We start from the raw sequence: 21413 nt of genomic DNA on the forward strand, positions 1-21413 counted from the left end.
TACTGATCTCACTAATGAGTGTTCAACTCCACGATAAATCTTGGTAGAGTATGTGGCCCCTATTCTGGCAGAATATTGCACCGGATCTCTCGTTAATCCGAAAGCAAGCAGTCTTACCTCACATTCTGGAGATGGCTCCAACTGTATTTGACCACTGGAGGAATAAGAGAAAAAGAAGATATAAAGTAGAATCTAAAGCAAAAAAGTTTCAATGTAACAAGAGAAAATACTTTGTTATAAAAGGGCCAACATACTTTAGTGCAGAGTCTTGTAATTCCAAGTCTTCTGCTGATTCCACAGGATAAAAGTTTGCAACACTTCTCTCTGTAACATCTATGTTTACCCTAGAGAGTAGGGGGAAAAGATGTTAGCAAATCTATTAAACTTCTAACATACCCTCCTGCTTTTACGCATATTCAGTTTTAAATTTCAATATTAAAAAGTTCTGTTTATCATTCGGATTAAGTAATGAAAGGTTTATGGCAGAAATTTCATACTTCATGGTATTTTCCCACCACGGGCCAAATTTATTGTAGTGTAATTTTAATATAATTTTCCATCTGCTTGGGTATCAAAATCCAACTTATTTAAAATACAGTAGTAATTTCAGATCGGGTCATAGTATTTGTAGGGAACTCACACTAGCGTTTATTCTCGAACTTTATTAGTTTACAGAAGCAAGTAAAGTTTTTTTAAGGTACTAGATTATTTTTTTATGATTTTTATTTTTTCCACTATAGTTGATTTACAGTGTTCTGTCCATTTCTACTGTACAGCAAAGTGACCGAGCCATACATACATATGTATAGCCATACATATATATCCTTCTTTTTCTCACATTATCCTCCATCAGGTTCCCTCACGAACTGTTCTATCCTATACTATACATGGGCTATATTATGGTATTTATATCAAGGACATTTGTTTTAATAGGAAGATCTCTTTGTAGACAGACACCAATAATACTCTTGGGTTATAAAAAAAAAATTAAGAATTCATTGGAGTTCCCGTCGTGATGCAGTGGTTAACGAATCCGACTAGGAACCATGAGGTTGCGGGTTCGGTCCCTGGCCTTGCTCAGTGGGTTAAGGATCTGACGTTGCTGTGGGCTGTGGTGTAGGTTGCAGACGCGGCTCAGATCCCGCCTTGATGTGGCTGCGGTGTAGGCCGGCAGCTACAGCTCTGATTCGACCCCTAGCCTGGGAACCTCCATATGCCATGGGAGCGGCCCTAGAAAAGGCAAAAAAACAACAACAAAAAAAGGAATTCATAAGCAATTTGATCTGTATTTTCATTTCTGAAGTTGTCTTACAGATAGTTTCTGAATTTCTATAATTTTAAGGGTTGACTTTTTAGAAAGATCTATAAAATAGGGACTTTCTATAAGTCATATAAAAGTTACAGACCTTAAGGCAGGGATAAATTCATACAACACATGCCTATTGAAAACGCTATCATATCAACTATTAGAAATCCTGAAGAGCAAAAAAAAAATTAACATAAAGGCAAAACAGAATCAACTAAAACAGTATTCAACTAAAATTTTTGATGTTGACGTTGTATGAAACATAAATCTCTAAAACTTAATCCTATCATCAGTGACGTAACTAAAACAACGAAATCTGGACCTATGAAATATGAGAGACAGGAAAACCCTAACGTGCATATAAACTTTTTACTACCCTTCATTCAAGCAGCTGGAAATAAATGACCTCTTGAGGTGCGTTCTCTTTATCAGAAGCAAAACCAGGACTCTTTCTTTATTCCCATTACACAGGCGCACAGACACATGATCATCAAGTTCGCATTGTCCTGTCATAACAGCTATTTCAGGACGAACAACGAAGATCTAACGCAGCCAAAGTAGTGGATTCTCTCAGGGAGGAAATCAAATCCATATAAAGTTTTACAACAGAATATAATTTTATTTTATTTTATTTTATTTTATTTTTTTTGTCTTTTTTTTTGTTGTTGTTGCTCTTTCTTGGGCCGCTCCCGCGGCATATGGAGGTTCCCAGGCTAGGGGTTCAATCGGAGCTGTAGCCACCGGCCTACGCCAGAGCCATAGCAACCCGGGATCCGAGCCACGTCTGCAACCTACACCACAGCTCACGGCAACGCCGGATCGTTAACCCACTGAGCAAGGCCAGGGACCAAACCTGCAACCTCATGGTTCCTAGTCGGATTCGTTAACCACTGCCCCACGACGGGAACTCCTGAAAGTAACTTTTAAATCTAAGTCTCAAAATCCCAGACCTAAACCTCTAGCAGCTAAATGGCATTACCATCTTGGATGCTATTCATCCAGTCCTAAGCTGGTCAGGACTGGTCCCAACATCCTCCTCCTGGTTCGCATCTCAGCTGGAGACAAAAGGGGTTCAGGTGTAAAACTCCTTGGGCTGTTCCCTCTCATCCTCACCACCCGCTTCAAACAATCACCCAAGAAAAACAACGGCAACACCATCTACCGCCGTGTCTCTACAATACGCAAAAGTATAAAGAAAAAGGGTAATTTAGAAATACCCACAGGCGGCAGTCCCTGTCGTGGTGGAGCGGATACAAATTCGACTATGAACCATGAAGTTGTGGGTTCAATCCCTGCCCCTGCTCCGTAGGTTAAGGATCTGCCATTTTGCCGTGAGCTATGGTGTAGGTTGCACACAAAGCTTGGATCTGGCGTTGCTGTGGCTGTGGTGGAGGCCAGCAGTTGTAGCTTTGCTTTGACCCCTAGCCTGGGAACTTCCATATGCTGCGGGTGTGGCCCTAAAAAGCAAAAAAGGGGAAATACGCACACACAAAGAAATCCATCTTCACCTATCTTTTTAGTTTTACTTTTTTCTAAACTTCTTAGACAACTGGAACCTAATTCTATTTATATCACCAGGGTCAAACGCTATGCCATTTTTATACTTTTTAAAATTAACACTATATAATGAGCAATCTAAAAATATATTAGAGGGAATTCCCCAGAGGCTCAGCGAGTTAAGGATTCAGCATTATCAGTGCTGTGGCTTGAGTTTAATCCCTAGTCAAGGAACTTCTGCATGCCATGGGCGCAGCCAAAAACAATTTGTTGGAAACTTAAAAATTTTTATTGGCCACACAGTTCATCTTCTTAATGACCAAACTACATTTAAGTATCTCCAAACTGTGAGGCCATTTCCTTGTTTCCAAATATATGCTATTAAAAACATCTCTCCCCTCGCAATCTCTGTTCACATCTCTTTGTCCCTTAGGATCTATTTTTAGAATTCATTGAAAAGGTTTATATTTATTTTTATATTATGGCCACATACTACAAAGGATGCCTGTTGGAGTGGTTCTGCAAACTTACCTTTCCACCAGCCGTTTATACATCATTTCAAATCCTCACAACCCTGAAAGATAAGTACTTGTAACCCATCTTAAGATGAGAAAACTGGGAGTTCCCATCGTGGCTTGGTGGTTAATGAACCTGACTAGGACCCATGGGGATGCAGGTTTGATCCCTGGCCTCGATCAGTAGGTTACGGATCTGGCATTGCTGTGAGCTGTGGTGTAGGTCACAGACTTGGCTCGGATCCGTAGTTGCTGCAGCTGTGGGGTAGGCTGGCAGCTACGGCTCTGATTGGACCCCTAGCCTGGGAACTTGTTAGGGGGTGGCCCTAACAAAAGACAAAAAAAAAAAGATAAGAAAAGTGGGGTACAGAGAAGTTATATAACTTACCCAGATTAACAGGTGTTAACGCTGGGTTTGCAACCAGTGACTGACTGATTCAAGGTATATTCTTCACCAGCTATTTCCCTATTTCTTATCATTTCTCTCTCACCCCAAAATACAAAATACACCCCAGCGCCATGGGTCCTTCCCACCTGAGACTTCTCAAGTCTGCTCCCTTCCTTCTGACCTCGGTGCCTTTGTATAAGCTTGTGTTTCAATCCAGAACGTGCTTTCTCCTTGAAAAGGCCCGCTATGAAGCCCAGTAAAATTCTCCAACCTTCAGGAAGGCCAGCTGGGCCATCTCCCCTTTCCCTTCTGGGGTGGGGCATTCACTCTAGTTTATCACTTTTCCCCTTCGCTTCAAGCACTGAAATCAAGTACACCCATCAATCACTGCTCAAGGCCCTTCTCTCTGACTGCAGCGTAAGTTCTTAGAAGGAAGGGCTGCGTCTCGTCCATCTTGATGGCTCCCAAGGGGCACACCGTCGATATGCCCACGCTCTAAGCACCTAACTAGTGTGTGCAGAATTGAAATGCTTTTCAAATCAATTGCTGAAGATTTCCAGCCGTACGCAAGCTGACCTGTCACTGTGCTTTCAGAGCCACACAACAGCATGCTGGGACTCACACATTCCCAGAATTTCCACACACACCATCTTACAAGACCATGTCATCTTCATATTTTTTTTTTTCATCTTCATATTTAAGTTCCCAGGGTCTCTGAAGAATTTCTTGGGGAAAAGCTTGGGATCAATTTCTCTATCAATAGGGCAGTTATTACCTGATACTAGATATACTTCCTTCCTCAAAAAGATTTTGTTCATGGGAATTCCCTTATCCTCAGCTAAGAAATCAAAAAATATATCTACTGCATGTAGTGCCTTTTATTATCATAATTACTATTATTATCATTACTACTACTACTACTTTGCTTTTTAAGGCCACACCCACGACATATGGAAGTTCCCAGACAAGGTGTCAAATCGGAGTTGTAGCCGCTGGCCTACACCACAGCCACAGCAATACGGGATCCAAGGGGCGTCTACCACTTAGACCACAACTCACGGGAACGCCGGGTCCTTAACCCACTAAGCGAGGCCAGGGATCGAACCCACATCCTCAAGGATACTAGTTGGATTCGTTTCCATTGCGCCACGACAGGAATTCCCAATGCCAATTATTGATAGTGACAAATGAAAAAATTATCTTGTCACCCAAATCTTTAGAAATATATGATTTCTTTAACATAGATTTGGCACCACCAGAAATAAATATGATAGTACTTGATTCCAAAAATTGCCCGACTGGAGTTCCTGTCATGGCGCAGTGGAAACGAATCTGACTAGGAACCACGAGGTTGAGGGTTTGATCCCTGGCCTTGCTCAGTGGGTTAAGGATCCGGCATTGCCATGAGCTGTGGTGTAGGTCACAGATGTGGCTTGGATCCGGCGTTGCTATGATTGTGGCGTAGGCTGGTGGCTACAGCTCCGATTCGACCCCTAGCCCCGGAACCTCCATGTGCCACAGGTGCGGCCCTAAAAAGGACAAAAAACAAACAAAAAAAATTGCCCTATGAATTGCATGAAGGGTGAATGAATTTCATGAAGAGATGGAGAAGGGGGGAATTGATCTGGGTCCCTCCAGAAGTCTGACCCTTCTACTTACGGATCTTGGAAAAACAGGCAGTGACAATGACTTTTCTTTGTTGGTGGTTAATGGTTAGCTCATGCCGTGTGTATAAATATTTTGAAAACTGAGATAACGCGCTCAATAAATTAGTGCGCATTATTTACACAGGAAACCTGGGCCAAGGAAAAACCAACATACCTGTCAGGTTCTTGCAGAAAATCCACTGCTTCTCTCAGCTGTTTGATCATTGCTATATCCATTTCCTGGTTTGGGGATGAACTTATTCTGCAGCTGGAAACCAAGCATGAGACAGAAAGTGGTCACGAGAATATGAATACCACCTAAAGCAAACTTGTCCTCAAGAGCAAACTTATAGAAGTCCATCTAACATTAAAAAATCATTTTGGAGTTCCTGTCGTGGGGCAGTGGTTAACGAATCCGACTAGGAACCATGAGGTTGCAGGTTTGGTCCCTGCCCTTGCTCAGTGGGTTAACGATCCGGCGTTGCCGTGAGCTGTGGTGTAGGTTGCAGACGCGGCTCGGATCCCGCGTTGCTGTGGCTCTGGCGTAGGCCGGTGGCTACAGCTCCCATTGGACCCCTAGCCTGGGAACCTCCATATGCCGCGGGAGCGGCCTAAGAAATAGCAACAAGAACAACAACAACAACAACAAAAAGACAAAAAAAAAAAAAAAAAAATCATTTTGACAAACTCATAGAGTTCTAGTTGTAGCTCAGTGGTAATGAACCCGACTAGGAACCATGCGTGTTTGATCCCTGGCCTCACTCAGAGGGTTAAGGATCTGGCCTGGCTCTGATGTAGGTCTCATTGGATCTGGCATTTCTGTGGCTGTGGTGTAGGCCGGCAGCTGTGGCTCCGATTCAACCCCTGCCTGGGAACTTCCATGTGCCAAGGGTGCAGATCGAACAAGAAGAAGAAAAAAAAAAAAGATTTTGACAAATCCAATATTTTATTTTATTATTTTATTTTACTTTGTTTTGTCTTTTTAGGGCCACATGCAGCATATGGAGGTTTCCAGGCTAGGGGTCTAATTGCAGGTATAGCTGCTGGCCTACGCCACAGCCACAGCATGCGGGATCTAAGCCGCATCTGTGAGCTACACCACAGCTCATGGCAACAGTGGATCCTTAACCCACTGAGCGAGGCCAGGGATCGAACCTGCGTCCTCAGTCCTCATGGATGCTAGTCAGATTCGTTTCCGCTGAGCCACGACGGGAACTCCCAAACTCAGTATTTTAATGATGGTGTGTCCATATCCTATAGGGTAGGTTGCCAGAGCAGAGCAGAAAAAGCTACTGGGTGGGGTGGGGGAGCCCCCACTGTAAAGGGCTCACACAAAGTCTCAATGCCTGTGGGCCCCCACCTGCTCCTCTATAAAATCAGGGCAATGGACTAGCTGGGTGCTGCTCTCACCATGCTTTCCTGAGCCCTAAGGGGATGCCCAGGGGTGCTCGGTGAGGGCGGGCCTGCACTGCTTCCAAATCTGGTTCAACCAGCGTGGCTGTTTTACTGCTTTCATACAATATGGGACTTCAGTGTGGGATGCTGGTTCTCAGAGTCTCTTTAGGCAGCAACCTCATCAACGGTGCCTAAAACGTCTGATATTCCCAAGTGGGTCTGTGCGGGCTTGGACATTTTGTTAAGCTCTACCAATGATACTGATTTACAGGCAGAGCTGAGAACAACAGTTAGAAGATTGAGAAGGGGGTTTCTAAAGCTTGACACCGTTTAAAAACTCTCCCTATCAAATCCCTTCCCCTCTAATTCTATATCGAAGCTAATTCTCCTTCGCATCACAGAAATAGAGCCAACGAATAGCCTGTTATAGTCGACAGTGATTTGAAAGGAATTCTAAACTGTTTTTAAAGGGCAAGAGAGAGTCAACCAAAGTTACTCTTTTCCACTACAGAACATGAGCCAATGTTGATCTGTAAGTGGAGAAACCTTTGAACAAGGCAGTAAATCCTCACTAAGGGGGAAGACCCTCGTGAGGTTTGATGGAAGGTCCACGCCTCTGTGCTGCATCGTGGAAAACTAAATCCTGGGAACCAAAAATCAACCCCGTGCCATCAAGTCCAAACTGAATGCCCCCGCCAAGAGTTCACTGTCTGACAGCTATGCCCTCCCCGTAAAGCTGGCCAAGGAAATCTTGATACACAATAGAGTAGAAGGGATGTCCATTTGGTACGAGGTCGCTGGGTTCAATCCCAGCCCTCCGTAACCCCGGGGCAAGGTCGTCAATTTCTCTGTGCCTCAGTTTTGGCATCAATGAAATGGATAACTACAGAACTTACTCTATAGAATTGTTGCTTAGATGAAACGAGTTACTACAAGTGAGGCGTTCAGAACGGTGCCTGGCGTGTGCTCTTTAATAACTGTCAGTGACTATGACTATGAGACTCAAGACCAGGACATCCGAGGTAATGGGCTTCTCACTTGACTCTGAAGGCTCTGAGGAACGATGGGGGAACAGGACCACCTATCACTTTTGGTCCAGGGGTCAGTGCGTGCAGACAAGTGAAAATAAGCTACACTCTCCCGTCGAGGAATTCGATCTGATTTCCCAGACCCCATTTTACCCAAGAGCCTCATGTCCAGATAAAACCCGAGGCCAAGAAAGAGAGATGACCCGGCCCTGTATGGCCCCCACACTTTGATAATAAGCCTCGCACAGAGGAACACTGGCAGCTTCTGAGCAGCATCGTTGCCCAACGGGGACTGAAGCTCTACCAGGACGGGGCTGCCATTTGTGCGAAACATGAACCTCACAGGAGGGCGGCTCCTCGCCAGCCCTCGGTACTCACAGCTCCTCCCTGGACAGCCAGTGCACGTCCTCGTCTATCCGTAACACTTCCATGCGGGTCTCAACCCTCTCCTGTGGACAGAACACAGGGGAATCCTGAGAAACACCGGCTGTAACAGGCAGCAGTCTCAGCCTGCCCCGAACCGTGTTCACGGCAGCACCACCACGCACCACGGCCGAAAGGCGGAAACAACCCAAGTGTCCGTGGACAAATGCGTGGAGAAACAAAATGTGGTCGATCCATACGGTGGAATATCACTCAGCCTTAAAAAGGAAGGAAATTCGGACACTTGTGACGACATGAGGACGTTACGGTAAGTGAAATAAGCCAGTTCCCCCCAAGACAAATACGGTATGATTTTGCGTAGGTGAGGTTCCTAGAAGAGCCAAATTCTTAAAGACCGCAAGTAGGATGGTTGTGGCTTGATTTGGGATCTGGGTGTCCAGACCAGGGGTTGACCCCGGACGATGGTGCTGGAAGCATCAAGTCCCAACCACTAGGCCACCAGGGAGCCCCCAGGAGGCTATCGCTGAAAGGGCGAAGAGTTTCAGTTTTACGAGATGAAATGAGTGTTTGGAGATGGAGGATGGTGATGGTTACAATGTGGATGTACTTACCACTGAATCGTATGCTTAAAAATCGCTAAGATGGGAGTTGCCATCGTGGCTCAGGGGTTAACGAACCCGACCAGGAACCATGAGGTTGCAGGTTCAATCCCTGGCCTCGCTCAGTGGGTGAAGATCCAGCATTGCCGTGAGCTGTGGTGTAGGTCACAGATGCGTCTCGGATTCCGAATTGCTGTGGCTGTGGTGTAGACTGGCAGCCACAGCTCTGATTGGACCCCTAGCCTGGGAACCTCCATGTGCTGCAGATGGTCAGCCTCATGTGATTTACACTGTGCCACAGTTAAAAATAAAATTATACGACAGTGTAAATCAACTATACTTCAATAAAAAAGTAAAAATGAAATGAAATTAAAAAAAAGAAACCCTAGCCCAGAGCCACAATACCTTAGAGTCAGAAAAGAGTCAGAAATGCAAAGCTTGAATGTATATATGGATGTGTGACTGGGTCACCTGGCTGTACATAGAAAACGGACAGAATGCTGTTAACCAGCTTTAATGGACAAAATAAAAATCACTAAAATAAAAAAATAAATAAAAGAAATGCAAAGCTTAACTGGATTCCTTATGGCCCTCTCAGCACCTCCGGGTGTTGACAGATTCTTCCACTGGGCTTATCAGTCACATGAGAAGGTACATTCTACTGTGAGTGAGAGGAGGGGGGTGTGTGTGTGTGTGTGTGTGTGTGCGCGTGCACGCGCAGTTAGGAAAAAAGGAAGTATAAAATACTTAACAACATAAGATGCCTCAATTTGCATCTAACAGTTTTCATGCGTAAACATCCAGATTTCCCTGAAATGCACCCCCTTTTATTACCCCAAAGAAGCACTGTGGGGGGGAGTAGTTAGAAAGGCACGGCCCACTGTTGGCACGCCCCCTCTTTCCACTCGGATCTCAGACACGGGGAAATGCGGCTTCAACTCAGCTGACGGCTAGATCGGAAGCCACCCCTGAACAGGGGGACAGTCCCCGAGCAAGGAAGGAACAACAGACAAAAGGACTGTTTTCTGTGTCAAAGTTCTGACACATCGTGAACGAACTCAGGTCCAGCCAAGTCCCTGGATGTGCCACAGAGAACAAGTCTTTCAAGGAGGTTTCTTGCTATACAATGTCCGCCTCCGGCTTGAAATCCACTCAGACTTCTTCTAGATTGATTATACTTTTGGGACCTAATCAAATCAATACAGTAATTACTGTGCCACTAGCCAAATGATAGTGAAACTCCTGGGCGAAAATATACTTCCAGAAATAACCAAGAAAACATATTTTTATATGATCCAGTTGGGTTTCAACTGTAGGAGCCAAGAGTATTTCCTTCTAATTGTATTTTTTTTTTAACAGCAGCACCTGTGGCATGTGGAAGTTCCCAGGTTAGAGGTCGAATTGGAGCTGCAGTTGCCGGCCTACACCACAGCCACAGCAACACGGGATCCAAGCCACATCTGTAACCTGCGCCACAGCTCGTGACAACGCCAGAGCCTTAACCCACCGAGCAAGGCCAGAGATGGAACCCGCATCCTCATGGACACTATGTCAGGTTCTTAACCTAACGAGCCACAATAGGAACTCCTCCTTCTAATGTTTAGTTTTATAATAAAAAAGGAGCCAATGGTATAAAACATTTTTTTTTCAGTAGGCAAAACAGGGGCACACGGGGCTTCTTTGGCTAAGGTAGTGGATTATACAGTTGCTACACATTATTCACGCGTTCTGTATTTATAAATTTGCCTACCTACCAAAATTTATTTGGAACCCCCAAATTAATGCTCATGGTGCTTTTGGAGACACATGCAGAGCTTGGTGAAAAACTGGAGCTCCTTTCCAGCTGAGGGTGAACAAGGCGACAGACACCCTGCCTTCCTGTTTCAGCTCTCCGACTGTAAAAAAGAGTCCTTTCCAGAGTCTCTTTAGTACCCACTTTCACACCTCCCTGTTGTTCATTCCTGATTTTGCTTTTTAAAATGCCCTCTAGTTTGGCACTGACATGCCGTCTAGCTGTCCTAAGCGCAAGAAGGCTGTGACGAACCCTACAGAGAAAACATCTGTGTTACCAAAGCTTCCTTCCCGCGCGAGTGAGTGACGGGGCTGACGGTTGCAAGTTCAATGTTAACGAACTGACAATATACGTTAAATAAGGTGTCTTGAGACAGTAATGCACATAAAACCAGCTTATATGCTGACCAGTGGACAAATCCGTGTGGCCAGTGGCTGGCAGGAACCGACCTCTGTATTCCCACCCACACCCCAGTCCTAGGAGCAATGGTTCAGGATCAGATAGCAGCGTTCAAGCAGAGTCTACAGAACAGAACTGCCCCGAATGAGGATTGACTGTGGTCTTGACAGCTCAAGATGCTAACTCGGTGAAGGAGAGAAAGCCGGGTTATACAAAATATGGAACTCTTGATTCGGCACCCTGGCTGGCAGTCAAACACACTCCCCCCGGACTGTAAAAGTGATATGGGTTCTATTTTATTATTAGCTTAGCGTTCCTCTCCACTTGCCAACAGAAGCCTCTTGCAGGAGTGGGCGCTCTGGAAACACCGGCCTGGTAGATTTCCATGCCCCCTCGTGGCTCCCCTGGACTCCTCCCCCAGGACCCATTCTGTGGAGCAGCATTTCCAGCCCCCTGCTTCCTGAAATCTCCAGATCTAGAGAAATTTGCTTTTCTGAAACAATCTGCTTTATTTTCCTAATTGCTTTCATTGTTTTCCTTCAAGGCTTCCATCTTTAGACTCTCAACTGAAGATAAATTCTTCACACCAGAAAGACAATGGAGTTCCCATTGCGGCTCAGTGGGTTAAGAACCCAGCTAACATCCATGAGAATGAGGGTTTGATCCCTGGCCTGGCTCAGTGGGTTAAGGATCTGGCGTTGCTGTGGCTGTGGTGTAGCTTTGCAGATGTGGCTTGGATCCTGCATTGCTGTGGCTGTGGCAGAGACCAGCAGCTGCAGCTCTGACTCGACCCCTACCCTGGGAACTTCCACAGGCCACAGGTGCGGCCCTTTAAAAGAAAAAAAAAAAAGGACAAAAGACCAATTTTCCACATTGTCATGACAGATTTGCCTCAGAGCTGATAGACAGGCATCAAATCTGGGAGAGCCTTGTGAGAACCACTGGCTGAAGAGTAACACGATTAGATTTTTACTTTAGGAAAATGTCTGGTGGCAGAAGAAGAGAGAGAGAGAGAGAGAGAGAGAGAGAGAGAGAGAGAGAGAGAGTGTGTGTGTGTGTGTGTGTGTGTGTACATGGGTGATCTTGGGCATGCAAGGTTGGGGTGCTGGATGCCCCGCTGGGGTGGGAGGGGCTCTGGCATCCTCCAAGTGAGCCGTGATGAGGCTCCCCTGAAGCACCATCAGTGCAGGTGGAGGGCAGAAAGGAGGCAGTGGGTGTGAGATATTTGGAAACGAGAACTGATGGATTAACGATGGGTTAGATATAGAGTTAAGCTTTCTACAAGTGTATGTCATATGCCAGGTTCACTGGTTTTGTCTTGAGGGCATAAAGACCTCGCAAGCACACCAGGCTCACAGAATGTACAATTTGGCTGCTTTCCTCCCGGCTCCCTTGAAGGCGATGCCCAGAAACGTGAGTCTAGATAGAGCCCCGCCACTGTAACAGCATCCTTGGGAAAAAGAGGACCAGCCCCTGGAGAGCCCACACCTGATTGTAACACTAACTCAGAGATCACTGAATCTCGAAAGCTACAAGGAATGTGAATTTTTCCAAAAGGATTTTCCTTGTGACCCTTGGGTGCCACAATTTAACCAAAAGGACAGGTAGAAACATACCAAGGCACCTAATCATGTCACAAAGTGGAACCGTCACGACCAGCTTTACAAAGGGCTAGATATTATCCCTCATTTTTGCCACCCCTAAAGGTTCACCTGGCAATTTAGTGACTTTGTCCAACTTTTCAACACCGCAGTGCCACTCTCCACCTGTTCAGGAGCGTGTGTCCTCGGAGTGAGCTTTCTCAAAAGGGAAGACATTTTTCCCAGATTTTAAAAGTCTCAGTTTTTCCCCTTTGACTATGAATATACTCTCAAGAAAAGCATTCACCTAGAATGCACTGAAAAGCATGTGAACCTCTGTTTCAGCTTCCGTAGGATCACGGTAATTCTGCTAAGTTTGCTAACCTATACGAGGCACTGCCAACCGGAAAGCTGAGTCATTTCTCAAAACAAAAGAAAATCAAAGATGCACGGACAAATGGAGAGGTTTGGGTGGCAGGGACCAGCTCCTAATAGCAGGAAATAAACGTGCTTAGCTTTGAGAAGATGCTATAAAGGCCTGAGGAAGCTGGCGATAAGCTGACAGCCATCATTCAGAGGTGATGGGTTGGGAACCTTGCACTTCACGTCGGAGGCGCCCAAAAGACGTAAATACATTTAAACATTAGTCGAGTCTCAACTTGCCTCAATATAGTTTATAAATTCTGGATGGAGGGTATCCGTTTCATGTGGAAATGGGTCTCTTTCTTCTCCAGGGTTGTCACCGTCCCTCACAAGGGAAGGCGCTGGTTGACATTCCTGATGAAACTCCCCTATTAGGAAAACACAGAGAAAGGCAGAGAGCATGACTTCATGGTCAGATGAGCAAAACAGACAACTCTCAAATACATCATCTGATTATTCCCATCTTCTCTGCATGAAGGACCCAAGTTTTCTCTTCCCTCAAGGATGCGAGGAAAAGGTAGAAAAAGGAAGAAGAGGAAGAAAAGGAAAAGACACAGAAAGCCCCAAACCGAATGAACTTAAAAGTCAAGGCCTCTTTAGGGCTCAGTTTCCCAAGACAGAAATGAAATTACCTCCAATTCTTTTTTTCAAGGAACAGAGAAAAGAAAGCATCAAAGAGGGTGTTTTGAGCTCTCAGCAGCGTGTGACAAGTATTTCCAATTCAAAATTCAATACACGGAGTTCCCGTCGTGGCGCAGTGGTTAACGAATCCGACTAGGAACCATGAGGTTGCGGGTACGATCGCTGGCCTTGCTCAGTGGGTTAAGGATCCGGCGTTGCCGTGAGCTGTGGTGTAGGTTGCAGATGCAGCTTGGATCGGGTGTTGCTGTGGCTGTGGTGTAGGCCGGCAGCTGTAGCTCCAATTCGACCCCTAGTCTGGGAACCTCCTCCATATGCCACAGGTACGGCCTTAAAAAACCAAAACCAACCAACCAAACAAAAAAAATCTAGTAGGACCTCGCCACCTTCAAGGACTCCCAGCCAGCAAAATACCCCCTTCTAGAAGAGGGGAGAAAACTCAGTGGTAATAAATTATGTAATTCTTTTTATTTGACAAAGTTGCCTAAAACACCTATATGACATATGTTGTTACAAAGCATATCTTATTTTTGCCAAACGGATACAGTTATATTTTTGGACAATGGATGGTTCCAATGATCATCTCAGATAAACGCAAATGCTAAACTTAAAAACCTGAACATAAGAAGTGAAAGCAAACACTGGAGTGGGAGTGCTCTCCCATCACTAGTGAGCGCATAGTCCAGCTACTAGGGAGAAAATCTGCCTATTAATCTAGTCTTCTTCTAGCCATATGTCATCCAACCATCTCTGCAACAAATCGGGAAACACTAAATTTTAAAATTTATTTTAAAAAGTCATTTGAATAAACAGGTGCAAAGTCCTGCCATATATAATCAAATGAGAGCTTTCTCATCGAGACATGAAACCTATTACTAGGGTATTGAAGGTATTCAAGACATAGAGAGCTCAGTGATCATGTGGTGATTATCAAAGAGCCGGAGAATTCGAGAGCTCCATGAGATGTTAGAGATATCCTCATCTAACCTCATTGCCAGAGGAGAGAATTAAGGTCAAGTGACTTGTCCAAAGTCAAGAGCATAAGAGCACACAGTCCAGGTTCCTGGGCACACTTTCCAACTACATTTCCCAGCCTGGCATGTTGTTAGATATGACCCAGTAACCAAGGCTGGCTCTAAGGGATGGACACTTTTCTAGGCTCAGCCCTAAAAACCTCCCAGGAGCAAACCTCCATGCTCTTCCTCTTTGGGTTTGAAGCAGAGGGACTTGGAAATCTGGTGTTAAAGATGGTGGCGTCATTAGATAAAAGGGGCTTGGATCCTCGAATCACCACCTGGAAGAGAGGTGCCTGGCAATCATTACCTCCCATTGGGACTTACTTTAGATTGGGTTAAGCCAATGCAATTTGGGGATTTTGTGCATTACAACACTAAAGACCCAAAATGTCCCAAATAATATATCTCAATATTTTCTTCCCAATCACAGACTTAAAGAATCTTGTATGAAACTTCAGAACAAGAACAGCTCCCCTGCTCACGTGCTGTGAGGAGTTACTTAAACTCTCTGAGCCTTGGTGTCCTCACCTATAAAATGGAGATTAGAGTAGAGCAGGCATCTCAGAGTTTCAAACTTTAAATGAGGTCACTGTCACAGACTGGCATGGCGCCTGGTACCCAGGAAATGCTCACTAAACATGAACTATTAGTGTTGCCCCTGGTCCGCATATTTTAAACATAGCATTTCAACCTTAAGACAAGCACTCGTCGCCCCAGTCTTGGTTCTCTGACCTTTAACGGGGCTGAGGTGATGATGGCAAGAGTCCTCTTTGATCTGCTCTTCTTCCATGATATTGGACATTGGCACATTGAGGCTAACGGTGTCTTCATCAGAAGGCTGAAAGGAAACGGGGCACGGCTTCATCCAAGGGCACATCAACACACACTAAGAGCATGCTCCGTGATTTAAAAAAATACTGCAATTCTCATAAATATTGAGTACAAGACGCCAAATACAAAGGCCAAGTCCACTCACAGACGTTCAAACACAGGCAAGACAGATCCACGGTGTTTGAAGTCGGGACAGCGGCTGCTCTTGGGTTGGGGGGTGGGCGCAGGAGGAGGCTTTCTCGGTGGCTGGAAAAATTCTGTTTCTCTAACGAGGAACTGGTTATGAGGTGTGTTCACTTTGCCAAAATTCATCAAGCTAACACTCAGGTACTCTGCAGGTACGTTCTAAGCTGAGATTTTTTTTTCAGGAACCTGATGGTATTTTTCTAACCTAAGAGCCATAGTCAGGGCACCAAGAAGGCCTGTGTCACAGCTGACGGAAGAAAGAAATAACTGTACACACACCACCACACCAGCCCTATGTCTCATTGATCTTTTCAACAGTAACGGTGCCCTGAGCTCTGAGGACAACACCAATTTACCAAAATATATTAAGGTTTCATGTGGTCAGGCACGAAAAGCAAGCAGTCAACCCCTGGGACAACATCCCATTTATTTACAGTGCATCTTATGGGCAACATGAAGCTTCTGGTTATTTCTCTGTTTCAAGCTGAGAAAGCTGTTTTAAATACGTAACAGTGCTAAATAATTATAGGTCTTAAAAGGAACAGGGGTTCTGTGCAATTTTCAGAACAGCACGTGGATTTAGTAACTACAGTTAGTTCTCCTTGGGGGGGGGGGGGTCTTGCTTCCCCCACGCTAACTGATGGAAGTGTATTCTGAGCGTCTATGATTCCATCACACATGAAATACGAAGCCTCATGTATTTTCCTGGGTCTCCATTGCAGTGTCGCGATTTCATGAAAGGCTTTTCAAAACACGCAAATCAGGAACCTCCACAGAACACACCGCAGGTGACTGAGGCTGGCTCCTAAATTCCCGAGGCTACGACTTTCAGAGAAGGATGTTTGCTGACTTTTGGACACGTGCACAAAGTGCTCAGAAACTGGCGGAAAACAAACATGCCTCTCATTCATTACACAGCGATTCACTGAGCCCCACATTCTCTTACTTGTTTATCTTACAAAAAAGGTGTTTTCAACGTCTGAGGGACAAATGCTAAATCAAGCAGACAATGGCAACAGCCAAAGAAGAGAATCTGGTGTGATTTTGAAACTCCACCTTGAGGGAGAAGCACGGATCAAAAATGACTGACCACAGACCTCCAGGCAAAGCAAAACTAGAAAGTGACAGAGGGTAAGTCAGAACCTTTACCCTTTACTAAAAACAAAGTTTCTTGGAGGTGTTCTCAGCTAATGAGAGGACAGCGTGAGACAAAAGGGAAAAAAAGGCAAAGGGAAAATGCATACACCTCATTCTGTTGAATCTAATCCTCTCTGCAGTTCTTCCACCTTCCTGCTGTCTTAAAAACTTAGCAAAATTCCAACACAGGCATCTAGTTAGAAGGGAGAAAATAAACCCTTGGCCTCCTTTTAGAATGATATTAGCCTCCCACTTATACAGTAAGTGAGAACAAAAGGAGAATGAAGTTCTTTGTGTAATGTTTTATTAATGAACTTAATTATCCTTAGAAGACAGATAAAGGATCTGTTTAAAGCAGAGTCTGTTTTAATTTAATAGAAAAGAAGCTTGGGTGAGTAATTTCTGAAACAATGGGCTATTTCAGGGGACTTATGAGTTTTAATAAAGCTAAGGGAGTTGAATTAAATATAACTTGTAAAGCAATGTGTTGGGTATTTTCTCCCCCAGGGAACCCCAGTGAACTATTCATGCAGCTTCAGAAAGGTAATTTTATTTTATTGACACTGGCCTTCTTTTTCTGCCTACTAGTCTGTATTAGAAAGATTTTAAGGTATCCTAATTTTTTAAAAATATATTGATTTATGAATTATTTCATGGAAAAGAGTCTGCATTAGAAAGATTTTAAGGTATCCTAATTTTTAATTTTTAAAAATATATTGATTTATGAAGGATGTCACGGAAAATTCAACCATCTTAGTTACTACATATTATACTTCGAAGACCTGAAGAAAACAGGGAAAAGGCATTTTTCCTGGACTTATATGTAGTAAAGACGGAGATTCCTTAGGTGGGGTAACTGACCTACCAATTATATCTTCAAAGAGTCTTATAATGTTTCAAAACTCAATAATCACAAAAATCCAGTAAGTTCCCTCAAAAAGGGAAGGCCTGAAGATCCACTCATTCCCAACCCCTCCCAGCTCTGCTGGTCAAGAAGCCCCATTTAATGGTTTATTAGTGAAAGACTTTGGGGAAACTAACAGACTATAAAGAAGCTAACAAATGTTCTCAATGACCTATTTATAGCCACTTAAGGAAGCTCCAGCGTGGGGGGGGGGCTCTTAGCTCAAACATAGCCAAAGGTCATTCAATTGTCTGAAAAGAACTGAAAAGAACGCTACCAAAAAGTTTCAGGAAAACAAATGTTGCTATAAAAATTATGACAGCTCCAACATGCAATTCCCTGTGGGTCAAATGTAACATGCATTTGGATTCCTTGACATTTACGCAGGCATATACCAGCTTTTCCCTAAACTACTCCATCACTTAAAAACAAAACAACATTTATAAAAAAGCCCCCCAGATACCTCCACACCACTTAGCTGTTTCGTAATATGTGTTAAGCATGCAAGAATATTCTAGATAATGTGAGGGTTGTGGCAGGAGGGGAAGGAGAGACAGACTCCATTCTTGAGACGTTTACAATATACCAAAGATGCAGAAAAAGCTAACATCAGTTTCTATTTATATAACACTTAGAGGATTTCAAATAACTTTCACGAACATTACCGCATGTTCTCATGCCAATGCATTGATGTCTTTTACCAGAGAGGAAGGAGTTCAGCAAACGTGGGCAGATAGATCTAGAAGCACAGCAGGAAAAAAAATCTGATCCCGAGCTTTACCTCTGTGGCAGATAATCGCTTGTCTCCATTATCACTTCCGACTCCCGAATCAGAATCCTTCTTGCTGGGATAGAAGAGTAAATATTAAATTCACTTAGAAAAAAATGAAAGTCACAAAGTTTACAACAAAATACAACTTATATTCAAATAATGATTTTGTTCTACAAATTCTTGTTATTACCCAAAGGCGACACACCAGTCCAGGATTAAAGGATGTTAAGACAAGGGCCTAATGAAAATCAGATACTTGTACTGTCTAAATATAGTACAAGGGACAGTCTTTGTGTTCAGAGTTTTCATGGGTTTACACTCGGAGTGGCCTGTTCTTTGAAACAGTTAACAGTTTTATTACTTTATTAATTCTAGCATATAAAAAAGCAAAAACTACCAATTGCTTTTACTTCGATTGTTATAAAAGGTCCCGACTTTCAATAATTCTATAAACTTGTATCCAATGGTTAAATAAATTGGAGAGTACGTTTAAAAAGATAAAATGACAAATACATATTTTAAGCATTCTATGCAGGTACCACCAGGGTAGGCTGAGATTTTTAAGTCACCATATTTACTTTTTTAGAAAAACGTTCAGGAAAGATTTCTGCAGTGAAGACCTCTCAAAAAAACCCTATGTTTCTAACAAGTGTGTTCAGTATAGGAATTTTTTAAATTTTTATTAAAATTTAAAAAAATTTTTTATTGACGTATAGTTGATTTACGATGTTGTGCTAATTTCTGCAGCGTGACCCATTCTCTTTCAGGGTGAGAATTTTGTTCTCTGAGAATCCAAGGCCCAATTTAAGCCAAAAATGGCCAAGGACACGTGAAATGATTCTAAAGCTTCCATTCTAAACAGGAAATGGGAACAATTATGCACAATGCATTTTTAAAAGACAATTAAAAAAATACAAAGCCTGCATTCCTTCTAATAATGTTGCGGAAGCATATTAAACATTAATTGAAAAAAACATGTCTCAGTTTGATATGGTTGTTTTAACTGACAAGTAAAACATATATATATTTATATTACAGCTCTTATATACAAAGATATACACAGACGTGTATATACGTGTGTGAGCACACACACATACGTGGCATTCACAAAAGACTGATTGGGAGAAGGTCGATGAGACTTGAAAGATGCCAAAATGTTGTCAACAGCATCAATTTTCCCCTTCTTATTCCAAAAGTTGCTGAAAGTCTCATTTATAAATCTGCACTGGTTGAATCAAAAGGACTGTTGGAGTTAGTTACCTGGAGCGTCTTGGTCTAAGCAAATACTCCAACAGCGGTTTCTAACCAAGGGCGGTCACACTTACCCGTCCTCCACGTGCTGGTGTAAGTGTGGCCTCTCCATGGTGTGGAGGTAGAGGGAGTCAGCTGTCTTAATCTGGCATGCTTGGATGCTCAGATACTTGAATATGTGCACTTTACCCTTGGTGCAAATCTATGGAGAAATTAATAATATTTCGATTTTAATGGTAAAACAAAATGTAAACACTAGACATCCTGCTGTGCACATTTTATTTTCATTTTTGCTTTTGAGGGCCACACCCGAGGCATATGGAGGTTCCCAGGCTAGGGGTCGAGTGGGAATTGCAGCTGCTGGCCTGCGCCAGAGCCATAGGAACATGGGATCTGAGCTGCGTCTGCGACCTACACCACAGCTTATGGCAACGCCGGATCCTTAACGCACTCAGGGAGGCCAGGGATCGAACCTGCGACCTCATGGCTCCTAGTCGGATTCGTTTCCACTGCGCCACAACAGGAACTCCCGCACATTTTCATTTTCGCATTTTCATTCAGCATGTTCACAATGCACACCAAATCTGACCTCTCCAAAACAGGTAAGATTTTAGCCAATCATTTCTTCCAAATTCTATTTGAACAGAAAACCATGTTCAAGAAATTTCCCATCTCTCTTGCACTAAACTGCAAAATTCTAACAGAAATATATTTAAGTACAAACTGTAAAAAGTATAGACTTCTGATAACTGACCTGGTAAGTCTCCAATTCTGAAGGCATATCTACTTCATTTTATTCTCACAGAGTTTAATATGTGAGCCTGTACCTTGCTTGTCTCCAAATAACTGACAAACATATTTTCAAATGTTTAAACTCCATTTCCCAGCTAACTTTAAAGAAAGAAATCTATTACTGGAGCTCCCACTGTGGCTCAGCGGAAATAAATCTGACTAGGATCCATGAGGATTCAGGTTCGATCCCTGGCCTTGCTCAGTGGGTGAAGGATCCAGTGTTGCCGGGAGCTGTGGTGTTGGTTGCAAACTCGGCTCGGATCCCACGTTGCTGAAGGCTGTGGCGTAGGCCGGTGGCTACAGCTTCAAATGGAGCCCTAGCCTGGGAACCTCCATATGCCACGGGTGCAGCCCTAAAAAGACAAAAGACACATGCAAACACACACAAAAAATAAAGAAATCGATTACTCCTTTTGTAAGCCATATGCTCCATGAAAACGTTTCAAATGCATGTACAAATGATCACTGTAATCACTGAATAATTGAAATAATTGAACACGGCAATTCTGGGACTGCGGTGACCAGAACAGTGAAGCAAATGCTGCTAAACAGACTGGATGTTGCAAAAACATACTGTAGTCAGATTCACACGTAGTTTCATCTTTTTAAGAGCTTGTGGCTGATTATGATCAAGTCTCATACACGAATTGAGCAGAATATCAAAAAAGTGATTCTGCTGAGAGCGAGGCAGGCGCTACTGATGGCATATTTCCTTCCCCGCCCCCACCGCCCCCCCCAACAGCTTTGCTGGGAGACCCCCTCACCTGCGCGGGAGGAGACTGCAAAGGGTTATTCTCAAGCAGTAATACTTGCAGCTGCTTCATCTCTCTAAAACAAATGGGAATCACGAGCACTTTATTGCAGGAAAAGTCAAACTTTACCAAGGGAAGATCTACTAGTTCTACAAGAACAGAAAAAAAAAAAGAAAGAAAA

The 21413-nt window shown here is 43.7% G+C and overlaps 1 protein-coding gene across 9 annotated transcripts in view; it reads right to left on the bottom strand.

The window, feature by feature from the left end:
* LRCH1 (leucine rich repeats and calponin homology domain containing 1) overlaps nt 1-21413 on the bottom strand; it is a 217471-nt gene that overhangs the window by 48726 nt on the left and 147332 nt on the right. For 5 of the 9 annotated variants that reach the window (XM_013980522.3, XM_013980521.3, XM_005668415.4 and 2 more), the window contains exons 5-13: nt 21245-21381; nt 19763-19890; nt 18447-18510; nt 15340-15445; nt 13193-13320; nt 8154-8224; nt 5528-5620; nt 255-344; nt 118-154 (exon numbers count right to left, since the gene is read on the bottom strand). In XM_013980522.3, coding sequence (XP_013835976.2) covers nt 118-154; nt 255-344; nt 5528-5620; nt 8154-8224; nt 13193-13320; nt 15340-15445; nt 18447-18510; nt 19763-19890; nt 21245-21381 — 854 coding nt within the window. The remainder of the gene's footprint in view (nt 1-117; nt 155-254; nt 345-5527; nt 5621-8153; nt 8225-13192; nt 13321-15339; nt 15446-18446; nt 18511-19762; nt 19891-21244; nt 21382-21413) is intronic. The other 4 variants (XM_084981787.1, XM_084981785.1, XM_084981786.1 and 1 more) reach the window with 1 other exon arrangement.

The sequence above is a fragment of the Sus scrofa genome, chromosome 11 (assembly GCF_054392235.1).
Source record: "Sus scrofa isolate SSC_HxYL_T2T_F1_AM1 chromosome 11, Sscrofa_HxYL_maternal_Yorkshire_Landrace_v2.0, whole genome shotgun sequence".
Lineage (NCBI taxonomy): Eukaryota > Metazoa > Chordata > Mammalia > Artiodactyla > Suidae > Sus > Sus scrofa.